Here is a 12,288-nt window from a genome sequence, read left to right on the forward strand (position 1 = left end):
CATATCTGTTTCCTGAGGGCCCACTGGAGGCCAGGTACCCTTCAAAGTAATGCTCTTAGTTTTGCCATTGTCTGTCTAATCATTTCCCCCCTTGTTCACTGGTCTTAATCATAGTTTACAAAATAAAGGCTTTTTAAATAACAAAAGAAACTAGCAAAGTGATTGAAAATACTAAATTTAAAAAGTCCCGAGCTAGGGAAGTAGCAAAATAAATCTCACATCTTGGATTATTATGTAGCCAAAGAACTGGTAGTAACATGCGGCTAATGTTCACAATATAATGAGTGAAATCAATACAGAATGTATACAAATAGTGTGAATGCAGCTGTGTGTTTTAAAATAGAAGAGAAAGACCACGTTGTCCTAGGTTTCATTGGGTGGCACTGTTATGGATGACTTGCATGTTTTCTTTCTACTTTTCAAATTTTCTTCAGATTTTTATAATGGATATATAAAATCAAGGGGAAAATAAACTTTAAATACTTACACAAAATATTTTTTTATATATATTTTTTAGACTGCAAGATATAGAGATGGAGGTTTAATCATTGAATTGTTAAATCCTGGGAAGCATGGAAGAGAGGACACTTAATTGTGTATATAGTTTTGGACTCATACTGAAATTTAATACTTGAGTTTACATACAAATGTCTGAGTTGTTTATTAGCATTTGCTATAAATATAGGTGGGCCAGACTTATTAAGACAATAAATAATCCGTAACCTCAGTAATAGGGTCCAAACGAATGGATTATCCTGAAGTACTCCGACGGACCGTGTCCTGCGCCCTCTTAATGTGTTAATGCATACCGTTTATGCACTGATGGTCGGTAGGGGCATGTGTGTGTAAGTGTGTGGAAAACAGCAGTGTTTGAAACTTGTCATTTGTGCTCGTCATGGACACTTCTCCGCTCTTGTAGGAGAATGACATCTTCCTGGGCTGGGAGAAAGGAGCGTGTAAGAAGTGGGGGAAGGGCAGGAGGAAGTGCTCGGACCTGACCCTCGAGGAAATGAAAAAGCAGGCCGCCGTGCAGTGTCTCCGCTCGGCTTCTGATGAGGTGAGTTCACGCTTTAGTTCTGGCACCTGAGAGCAGGAGGGGGGAGGGGGCTTTAAAAAGTTTACAAATGCAACACTTTGACCAAAAAAACTTAGAAAATGTAATCGTTATCTTACTCCTTTAACATAAACGTTATCACATATGGTATTTTATACATATATGTATATAGTTTTAGATAATGTATTATTGTATATATTGTATAGTTTTAGTGTATTTTATATGTATCATTGTAATTAAAATATATGCAAAATTTTATATCCTTTTTTCTATTTAATATATATTTTATCTTATTGTATATCATCTTTATTCTTTTTAGAGGCTAAGTTATATTTCACCAAATAACGTTCCAACAGCAATACAATATACTCCTTATTACTGGATACTTAGCGTGCTCTGGATGCTCTGTTATGCAGTCCAGGGTACTCCCGCGTGTGGCTTTTTCCGTGGTCCACACAGTTTCTTTTGGATACATTCTAAGAAGTGGGGTAGCAGTTCTAACATTTAAGAACACTATATTTGCTTCTGATAATTTTTGTTTGTATATTAGAAAATATCACAGGATTATTCTATCTCTGACATTACGTATAAAAGATTTCTCATGTCCTTCAGCATCCTGAAATAACAGAATAGTTTTAGAATATAATCATTTATTTAAATTAGTACTATGAATTATTTTGTTACTCACTATAAAATGTAATCTCTGAGATCATAACTAATATTTAGAAAATTAATTTTGCTTTTACCATTCAACTTGAGGTAGTGTTGTCGAAGCGCCTTTCTAAGGCCAAGTTAGACAGAGAGGACTCACACAGGGTATCTGCAGAGGCGGGTCAGGGTCGGTGGAGGCCCCGGGTGCAGAAGAAAATATTGGGCCCCTTAAAAAAAAGAGAGAGACAGGGAAAATAAAAATACCTGTTAACCATATTTTTAAATAAATAAAAAATATTATGTACTATTAGTTTATTTATTAATGATTCATAAACTGAAAATCCAGGCGCTGATGTAACAGGAATTAATTTTATCTTATATAATTTCAACAATAGGAATTAATTTTATTTTAATATGATTTCAGCTTACCTGAATATTTATTGATACGCACAGAAAACTGTCTTTAAAACCGCAATGAAACAAGCACACACCCGCAGACTAATCTGCATCCCTTTGCGTTTGCGGACACCGTGGGTCTGTGCTGCGGGAGAACCTTTGTGTGCGTGGAGGAGCAAATGCGGTGCTGTCGCTCCGACAGGTGGGGCCCGGGCAGCGTAGCGCGTGTCTAGTGTGCAGCGTGGTGGTGGAATAATGGAAATAAGCGAATACAAACACACTATCAGGCTTTACCGCCGCCTGTAAACTTGTACGTAATTAAAACTGCACGTATGAAACCAAACTTGGTGTCAGTAGAAAACAGTGTCAGGTTGGGGTTTTGTGGGGCCCTTCAGAAGTCAGGGCCCAGGGCACGCGCCCCGTGTCCCCACTGTTATATCCGCCTCTGGGTATCCAGAGAGGTTCCCCACCTCCAGAAACTTGGTCCTGGGCTACGGTAGCTGATGGTCTGGCGCTGGGATTGCCAGCTTCGGGACACGTGATAACCTAGGTGCCCTGCCGGCCACCACGTGGCACACGGAGCATTACAGCACATCCAGGACCTGCCAGCCGTGCGCACTCCTCCCGCCCAGACCTGCCGGGGAGCGCGCACGGCCAGGGTCTGTGTGCGCCCCGCGCCGGGCCGCACGCCCAGAATTGCAGCTGTTCGCTTTGACTGCTCCTTGGGGGCCGGGACCGAGGCCCGCACCCTTTCATCCCCTAGCGCACCCTTTCATCCCCTAGCGCCTGACAGCGTGAGCACCGATCACACAGAAGTCACTGAACGTCTCTTCAGTGCAACTAAACGCTCGGGTTTTAAAGAGCCCCCTCCCCCTCTCCCCACTATCCTTTCCCCCTCCCCTCTGATTTGAGAACTTCTGATTTCTTGAAGCTGCTGCCTCATAGACTGGGATAGGGATTTGGAAGTTACCGCTCACGTGGCTGTTTGGTCAGGCGCCGTTTTATTACAAAGACTAGGAACACACTTCCCGTGGTTTAAGGAAAGGGGGACTGTACATAGAGGGTATGGGGACAGCTCCCTGAAGCCGAGGGCAGGAAGCGCGCCGGCCTCTGGGGCGGCCTGGGCCGGAGCCGGGGGCACCACAGCCAGTGTCTCGGGTGGCCCGCAGGCCCCCCGCCCCCCCGCACCTCTCTGCGTCTGCGTCTCTGCCTCGAGCCTGCCTTCCTCAGCCTCAGCATGCGTGGTGGAAAAGGGCCACGGCAGCCCCAGCCCGGCCGGACGTGGGAGGCTGGCGCCCACCCCCGGTCTCTGCCGCTAGGAAAGCCCGGCCGTGGGGCCTGCGCAGGAGCCTGCCCTGGCGTGAGGAGCTGTGGGCAGGGGGACAGCGTTGCCTGGGGTCCCGCACTAGGTGGCCGTGGCCGGGCTGCGAGGGCCGAGCGCTCCTCGGAGGAGCACGCGGTGCGCCAGGCAGCCACAGGCGTTTTCTGCGTGGCCCTCAAGGCTGTGGATTGGTCGAGGAATCTAGAGCATTTAAAGGAATCCAGAGCGCAGGTGGCCTTTCAGAGTGAGAGGTTAGTTCAGGTAAATTCTTGGAGCGAATCCCAAGAGGCTGCTGAGTCACGGCTGGGAGGAAAATAGGAGGAGGAGTGTCCACCTGGGAAGGGGTCTTGTTTCTGCTTCGGACCGAGTTGCTGAGGAAAGGGCTCGAGCCTTTGCCTCCTGGCAAAGCTGAGGGGAAGCAAGGCTGGCCGCCACGCACTGAGAAAGAGGGGGTGTCGGCCCCGATGGCCAGACCCGCTGCTCTGCGGGGCAGGTATCTGTCCCCCGTGATGCGCCGGGAGGACTGGGCGGCCGCTGGGGACATCACGCGGCCAGGAGAGCAGCTGGTGAGGGGCTTTGAGTGTCCACGTGGCTGCGGGGAAGAAAGCTTTCCTTGGGCTGCCTGTCAAGGTGGGATTTTTGTTTTCAAATCCACTGAAGCATATTTGTCCTAGATTATTATTTCCTTCTCATTTTATATTAAAAAAACGTTGCATTGTTATTTCCTAGTAGTGATGGTTTTTTAAGTCAGCCAAGGAGGTCAGTTTGCCAGGTAGGTACTGGGAGCTTGGGGAGAGCTTGGGGAGAGAAGGGGGGCGTAGGGAGCCCTCCAGCCCTGCCCCAGAGCTTCCTGCCATGTGTGCACGGACGCACACGCCCCACAAGCCGGCTCCCTGGCACTCGGGGACCCGGTGGAAAAGGGCCTCTTTGATTATGGCCCAGAACAACAAAAGGCAACCATGGTCAGGCTCTGTGTGTCCCTGGCTTTTCTCTCTAGAATCTGTTTGGTGGCTTCAGTGAAAAGGAAGGAGCAAAGAGGCCCCACACAGGAGATTCGAATGCAGAAGTTTTATCTGTGTTGGACCACAGAGAATGTGTGCGTTTGGGTATGTTGTTCATTCCTAGTATTGAAGATTGTAACGTGCGTGGCTCTGGGCCTCGCTTTCCCAACGAGTCTGGGTGCTGACTCTTTACCGTCACTATCAACTGATCAAAATCAAAAGCCACTAATAGGGCTACAGTCTGATTGATTAAAATGCCAATGACCTAACTACAGGATGCCGGTGGGCGGGCAGAGGTGATACCACGCGAGACACCTGAGGTGAGGCCTGTTCTCAGAACCTCCGTGTGCGCGCGCACGAGGTGTCCCCAGCCCCCCGGCTCCCCGCCGTGCCGTGGTTTCAGTAGAACGGCGTCCTTGCGGTGGCGCCCGCCTCCGCATTACCCTGGCACTGAGCTGTACCCCACCAACAGCGCAGCTCCTGACCCCCTCTGCTCGGCGTTTCTTCTGAGGGGCGGCGCCCAAGGAGAACGGGGACTCAGGTGTGAAGATTTAATTTCAGGTACGTTGAGTAAAATCTGCCAGCCCCTGTGCAGCTCTGTGAGCAGTTGAAGTCCCCTCCTCCAGAGGACCGTGGCCTTGCTGGGCCCGCCTTCGCTCGCTCCCGCTGTTCACCAAGGCGCGGGGACTCGGGGGCAGCGCAGGCCTCCCCTGGAGGGGTCCTTTTCCTTAAGCCTGTTTCTGTTCCCAGTGGACACGGTGCGTGTGCAGTGCTGTTACATGTGTCCAGACCTCTTTCTCTCCCTTTGAAAATCATAGAACAGAATGTTAATCGTGCCAACTGGTTTTTGAATCCTCAGGTTTACTTGGTTCTGTTTTCTCTCTCTCCGGAGATGGAGCTTTTTGTATTGTTTATCTTTGTTTGGTTTTTAATAATTAGTTATGTTTCTGTGTTGTTTCTGTGGTGTCACGTACACCTGAATCAGAACTGGGGCTTCACTTCCACCCTGGGAGCGGTCGGAGGGTCAGAAGCTGAGCGAGGCCCCGTCTGGGGGGGCGAGTAGCCAGAGTGCACGGGGACCCGCTGCCGCGACGCTGGCGTGGAGTGGGGCGGCGGCGGGGTCTGGGCCCTGGGGCAGTGCGGCCGTGCGACAGGGGCTCCTGTCCTCACGCGCGCTGAGCCCGCCGGCAGAGCCGTGTGCTGAGCACGCCATCTCGCGCGTGCGTTGTCTCTGCGCGGCGCAGGGCTGCCCACAAAGGCCGTGGAAAGCATTGCATGGCGGTGGGCATCCAAGGCTGATTGTGACCGCGTGTGTTCATGGCTCCTCTGCGCCCTGGTGTTTGAGTTCAGCTCATTCTGGATAATGATAGAGCCTCAGAACAACAGAAGCCTCACTCATGGAGTGCCTGACGGGCATGGGGCCTGTGTGGCGCTGCGTGCCCACTGCTCCCTCTGCAGGCCAGGCCCTGAGCAGCAGTGGTGGCCGCCGCGGACCAGGCTCGGCGCCCGAACCCCGGGCCCTGTCCCCTTTGTCGAGATGCAGCTGGGCCCTGCAGGGGGACCTCTGGCTTTTCCTCTGAGAAGCGGGCAGGGTGGAGGGTTTGGAGCAGCGGGGCCTGCGTCTCGGGGGGCGGGGGCGTGGGACCCTGCTGGCAGCTGCATGGGGCTTACCCGGCTGGGGTGCTGGGGGTGCAGCGCAGGGGCGGCCGGACCACAGGGTGACAGATGCTGTTACAGTGGGCTGCTGAGCACCCGTGGGAGTCCGCCTGTGTTTCCAGGATGGAGCTGGCAGGATCGAGGGGGGAGAGAAAAGGGAGGAGTCAGGGAAGACGGCCCAGGGGTTTGGCCGGCGCCGCTGAGAGAATGGCGCTTCCATTGCCCGAGGAAAAGGCAGCGAGGGGAGGAGCCTGATTGGTGGGCGGGTGGGGGTGAGTCCCATCTGAGCGGGAGAGGCTGTGGGGGAGCTGAGTGGAGGCTTTGAAAAGGCAGTGGGGTGTGCATGTCCGGGGCTCACGGGGCGGGCTTGTTCGGGGGAGGAGGTTAGAAGACCATTTGCTGGTGCGTCTGTCCTGCCCAGAACTGGCACGCTCACCGGTCCCCGGGTCCAAGTAGGAAATTCAGTGAGTGAGGTGGCCGGGGAGGCGAGGCCCGTGGTCAGCTGCGCGGCACAGGCCCATCTCGGATCTGAGACAGCAGGCGACACACACACCCTGCTGCCCGGGGAGCCTGTGGCCGGCCGGGAATTCAGACCCAGGCCTGTGGGACTCCAGACCTCAGCACATTCCCCTCGGCCATTCCCCCTGAGAAGGCAGAGGTCCTCAAATGTGGCTGCCTTGGCGGCAGGGACCTTGACTCTCTGTGGCCTGCCTGCCTGACGGCGACAGTGAGTGCGTGCGTGGCAAACCCATGGGGACGCTGCCTTTGCAAGGCTGCTTCCTGAGCGCGCCCTGGACCTTGCCGCTCACCACGTGCGCCTCCCGTTTTCAGATTGGAGTGCTGTAACTGGAGGTTCAGGGGGCTTTTATGGGGTACAGAGGCTCTTAGCATTCGTTTGATACTGGTAGGTTAGTGGGTATTGCCCTTTTGATAGTTAGAAAAAGCAATTCTGGCCCTGGCTGGTGTCACGCAGAGGACTGAGCGCCAGCCTGCAAGGGTCGCCGGTTTGATTCCTGGTCAGGGCCCAGGCCTGGGTTGCGGGCCGGGTCCCCGGTTGGGGCGCGCGTGAGGCAACCGCACAGTGATGTTCCTCTCGCTCTTTCTCCCTCCTTCCCCTCTCTCTAAAAATAAGTAAATAAAGTCTTTAAAAAAGAAAAAGCGATTCTTGAGTTACATGGTAGAATGTTTGCGTTTTCCCCCACCTATAGCCTGTTCTCACTAAACCGTGGGTATAATTTATTTTATTTGTTAAGATACTATAGGCTCTCAGTATTCTTGAATGCACTGTGGATATGGTAACTATTAAAATGTGACTATTAAGGTTATCTCATAGTTTATATTATAATTGAGAAAGCAAATAAAGTTTTTCCTTAGCAGCTCCAGGCTGAACAAGCGGGAGTAGCTGCCAGGGGGTGAGCGGTGCGGTGGCTGCTTCTGGCAGCCCTTCCTGCTTCTCACCTCGTTGTCAGGAGAGCCCAAAGGTTTAATGACTGAAAACGCATGTGTGTAAATAACGCACAGAACACGCGTGGGGCGCTGCGGTGGTCGAGGAAAGGAGACAGGCCTGGTGGGTGGAGCTTGCTTCATGCACAGAGTTACCAAGGGCATTGTTTCTTTGCCATTTGTATGTGAGATCAAATATATACCTACACACACTTCAAAGTTGTATGACCACCCAGGACGACTGAAATGTACAGGTGTGTGGAGGTGATTTCCAAGGCAAGGCACAGGACAGAGCGCCCGGTCCCTGGGTGCTGGGCGGGCTGCGGGAAGAGCGGGACGCGCTCCCTGAGGCTCGCTGCTCCGCGCTGGGCCTGGCGCCCGCCTCAGAGGCACGGTGACACAGGCTTGTACGGGACAGCGGGCAGCAGCGCGCGCGTCAGCTGACACTGGTGTTAGGTTCACGATCCGGAGGAAGTGGGATAAAACGGCCACCCTCACCCCACCTGAGCGTCATGGTAAGCAGAGTCTCTGTGATGGGATTGTGCAGTCGGAGCGGTGGTCACGACTAACAGCTGCCTTGGTTTTTACGCGTGCTTTACAGGAAAGGGCAGTCCTCTCCTGGCCCGGCTCCCTGTCTCCCAGTGTCCGCTCTCCCGAGGAGAAGCTCTGATTCGATGCGGATACAGTGTAACTGTCACCGTCGCCAGTTAACCCTTTTCACTGTGATGTGTTTCTCGCGGTGCGGCCAGGGCGAGGGCCGCTCACTCGTTCAGGGTGTCTGCAGTGCCGGTGCTGAGTCATTTTGGGTTTAGTGAGTGGGGCGAAGGTCTATTTTTAGCCCCTCCAGGCCCAGCAGAGAGAAGGCTGCGCAGAGTCATGTGCACCTGTTCAAGGGGTGCCCACCTAAGGAGACTCGTCCCCTTTTAAGTATTGCAAGGCCTCCGAGGAAGTGCGGGGTTGCCCGGAAAATACAGCCCCCTTTTTTTGTACGGTGTGGAAGATTCTTTCCTCTTGTGACAAGTGGAGAACGTGGAAGGGTTAGAATTCTGCGTAAGTGACAGACGGCCGGTGGCTGTCTACAGCACTCCTCTTCCTTCAAAGGTGGCTCTGGCCCTCGCTCTCCCCGCCCAGGGGCTCCCCTGCGCCCCTCTGCGGCTGCCCCCTTTCTGCACGGGGCCAGGGCACCCTGTCCGTGACCAGGAGGGGATGGCGCCCCCTGTTTGCTGCCCCTTGTCGCAGTCGGGGGCTTGCTTTAAGCAAGAGTGGTCACCTGGTCTCTAGACTGGGGGCTCCTTGGCAACTCAGAGGCACTTCCTGTGGTTTTTTCTGTTTTTTTTTTGAACAAGGTTAATATCTTCTTTTTTTTTAAAGCTTTATTTTATTTTAGTTTAGAGAGGGGGAGGGAGAGAAACATCGATGTGGGAGAGAGACATGGATCGGTTGCCTAGCACACGCCCCCAGCTGGGGACCTGGCCGCACCCCAGGCATGTGACTGGGAATCGAACCTGCGACCTTCGGTTCACAGGCTGGTGCTCAGTCCACTGAGCCGCAGCGGCCAGGGCTGGTTTTTCTTTATGTTGAGTTTGGTACAACATGTTGCTGACGTGGGTGGTGAACAGATGGTGACGTTAGTCATACGATGGGCACTGCGGTGCTTAGGCTCCCCCACCGGAAAGTGCTGTACCCCTGGGGACGGCAGAAGCGTTTTCTTGGTAAGTGCCATTGAATGTACTTAGTTACAGCGACTGAGTATGTCTACTAAAGTGGAACTACAGACGTGTAATTTTCAAACTCTTGTGTTCACTTAAATATCAGTAGTGGATTTCTTTAGGAACATGGAAAATTGATTTATTCATAAAACCTTGACATTAGAGCAAAAGGATACAAACACCTGAGCTTTATATACCTGGCGGTGGAGTAATGTGCGTTTCTGTCCCCCCGCAGAGCTCTGGAATCGAGACTTTGGTGGAGGAGCTCTGCTCCCGGCTGAAAGACCTGCAGAGTAAGCAAGGTGAGGACTGGCTCGCGTGGGCTCTCGCCGGGCGTGGGAGGGAGGCAGGCAGGCAGGGTGCGGAGCTGAGCAGGCAGGGAAAGGAGCGGGCGCCAAGTCTTTGTGGTCAGGGGGCGTCTCGGGCCGGCCCTCCGCAGTCACCTGTGGACAGGCCCCCGCTGTCACGGTGCATCAATCCACAGTCCCCTCGCAGCGGGGGGCCAGCTCACTGCCTGCCTTCTGACGGAAGCTCTTCCCCATCCCTGTGGCCCTGGTGCCGTCTGCCTGTGACACCCGGCCCCTCAGGCCCGAGGGCGCCGCTGCCGTGGCGGGAAGGCAGGCTTGGCAGCCCGGCAAGGCCGCTTAGGCTTGTGAACCTTCGTAGCTTCTCCCCCCAACTTGTCTGCCCGCCCTTGGAGTGCGAGCCGCGTCCTGGGACGAGGGTCTCTGTTCCCCTCGTCCTCGTCCCGCTCATTTCGCTGCTCACCAGGCCCCGCGCCTGCCCGCTGAGGGTGCGCTTGTTCGCTTGTTTTTGGTCGGTATCATGAGCTGAGCTAAGGGTATAGCCCTTTGATTCTGGTTTAGTTAAACAGCCCTCGGTCACCTGGATGTGAAGCACCAGAGTGCGAATTGTGATGGAGAATTTTCTTTGCGGGTTAGGATAGTGTTAGTCAAGGTGGGTCAGTATAAAAGGCCCTGAGTGCAGAATTCTGTGGGAAAATACGTTTGGCATCTAAGCAGCTGCTGTGTCCTCCGGCGGAGCTGCTAAGTGCACGGGAATTTCAGCCTCTCGGTGAGGCGCCTCCGGGGCCTGGGCTCAGGGGGGCGGGCGGGGGGGACACCTCCCAGCCGGAGCGCTCGTGGGCTCACCGAGAATTCCCGCCGGCTCGCTGAAGACGCAGAAAAAGACAGACTGCCATAGGGTTCTTTTGAAGCCACAGAAGCTTGTAAAATTCCTATTGAAGTTACTTGAGAAACTTTTGAAAACATGACAGATCTTTCTGAATTTTTGTTTCATAACAGAAGAGAAGATCCACAAAAAGTTAGAGGGGTCTCCATCTCCAGAGGCAGAATTATCCCCTACAGCAAAGGATCAAGTGGAAATGTATGTAAGATTGTATTCAGTTATAAAAACGTGCGTTTGTTTAAATCAGACTAATAATTGCTGCATGATTTACAGTTCTTGTTCATTGTCTTATATGTAGTTTCATGTTTTATAATTGAGGAAACGTTTATTGAGCAGTTACTTGTGTACTTGCCACAGAATTCAAAGGTGAAAAGATGGTTCTGTCCTTAACGTACATATTGCATCAATATTTGTATGATGATTGCATGAAACAAGCAAGATTATTATGTATAATCCATTTACGTCTGATGGCCTTTGCAGTTCACGCGTGTCCTCTGAGGCAGCTGAGAGAAATTGTGCTTATCCTGGTTCACATGCAGGAAACCAAGTTCCCGCTGCTGATTCCCAAGGGAACAGGGGCCAGGCGTTGACCTGGTCAAACTGGTTTGCTAAAGATGCGCTTAGTTCTTGCTTTATAAGTGGTTAGTATTAAGAATCAGCTGCATTATACGCAGACCTCTTTATTATACATTTTATTTGAATCTTCTGGGCTCCTCAAACTTAAGGAAAAAGCAGCATTTGGTTGGTTGGTGGCACCTCGCCGTCCCACGTGGTAGCTGTAAGCTGTGTGTGGCTGCAGAGCCCTGGAAACGTGGCTCCTTCCAAATGAGGTGTACTGAGTGTAAATGCCCCACCACAGCTCCAAGATGTGGTATGAAAAAGAATGTCAGCTGCTTCATTAATACTTTTTAATATCAATTATGTGTTGAAATGATGTTATGGTTCTATTTGGTTAAGTAAAATATATTATTGACATTAATTTCACCTGTTTCTTGTTATACTTTTAAGGTGACTCCTAGCACATTAAAAATGACATAGGAGACACACAATCTGTTTGTGTTGGACAGCTCTGGTGCAGACCGAAAGGGAGAGCCTTTAAAGGCATGGCCTTGTCCCTTCACGTGTGGCCTTGACTGTGGCATTCAGCGCGGCAGTCCCCTTGGTAGCCAGCCTGACTCTAGATGCCTCCTTTGGCAGTCGGTCTTGCTGTGACGTCTCCACCAGTTCCCTGGCAGGTGGAAAGCTCACCCCCTTGTTTTCAGGCCTTCTAGAACCAGCCTCCCGGACCCTCCTGCTGCGCATGGCCAGGGGGCCCGGGGCTCCCGGGGCTTCAGTTCTGTCAGCACAGCCCCACGCCCCCACTCAGGGCCCCCTGCTCGCTCAGCTTGCTGCGCTTCTGCACTGCGCGGCCCGCCACAGCCCCTCCCTGATTGTGCTGGCCTCACTGGCGTCCTCGTTTCTGAACGCCCGAGTACCGTAATCTCGGCCAGTGTTCTGCGGGGCTGCTTGGTGCCTCCAAGAGACAGCCGCAGGGGCGACAGCGCCCCGGGAAGGTGCTGCTGGGACTCACCTTGCATGGTGGTGCCTTTACTCTTCCCAGCTCCCTGACGTAGACGCTGTTATTCCCCCCATCGTGGACGTCAGGAGTCTGCGCCACAGAGTGGCTAAGTCACATGCCCAGGTCCCCGGCCCGAAGGTGGCAGTCGGGACTCGGATTCAGGAAGCGTGGTTCTGCGTTCATGCTTTCGCTGCCTTGCTCTGCAGCTTCTCGCCTCCGGTGCTCCCAGAGCTTGTGTGGGGGGGGGGTGGGGGGGTCACAGGGCCCCTGCTCCGCAGTGGAGAAGAGCGGGGCTGAGACCTGAACTCATG

The 12,288-nt window shown here is 53.0% G+C and overlaps 1 protein-coding gene across 3 annotated transcripts in view; it reads left to right on the forward strand.

Moving 5' to 3' along the window:
- KIAA0232 (KIAA0232 ortholog) overlaps positions 1-12,288 on the forward strand; it is a 44,469-nt gene that overhangs the window by 13,765 nt on the left and 18,416 nt on the right. For 2 of the 3 annotated variants that reach the window (XM_090267102.1, XM_090267105.1), the window contains exons 2-4: positions 920-1,057; positions 9,467-9,533; positions 10,536-10,617. In XM_090267102.1, coding sequence (XP_090123228.1) covers positions 920-1,057; positions 9,467-9,533; positions 10,536-10,617 — 287 coding nt within the window. The remainder of the gene's footprint in view (positions 1-919; positions 1,058-9,466; positions 9,534-10,535; positions 10,618-12,288) is intronic. The other variant, XM_090267103.1, reaches the window with a different exon arrangement.

Source organism: Furipterus horrens, unplaced genomic scaffold (assembly GCF_987537825.1).
Source record: "Furipterus horrens unplaced genomic scaffold, mFurHor1.1.pri manual_scaffold_2, whole genome shotgun sequence".
Classification (NCBI taxonomy): Eukaryota; Metazoa; Chordata; class Mammalia; order Chiroptera; family Furipteridae; genus Furipterus; species Furipterus horrens.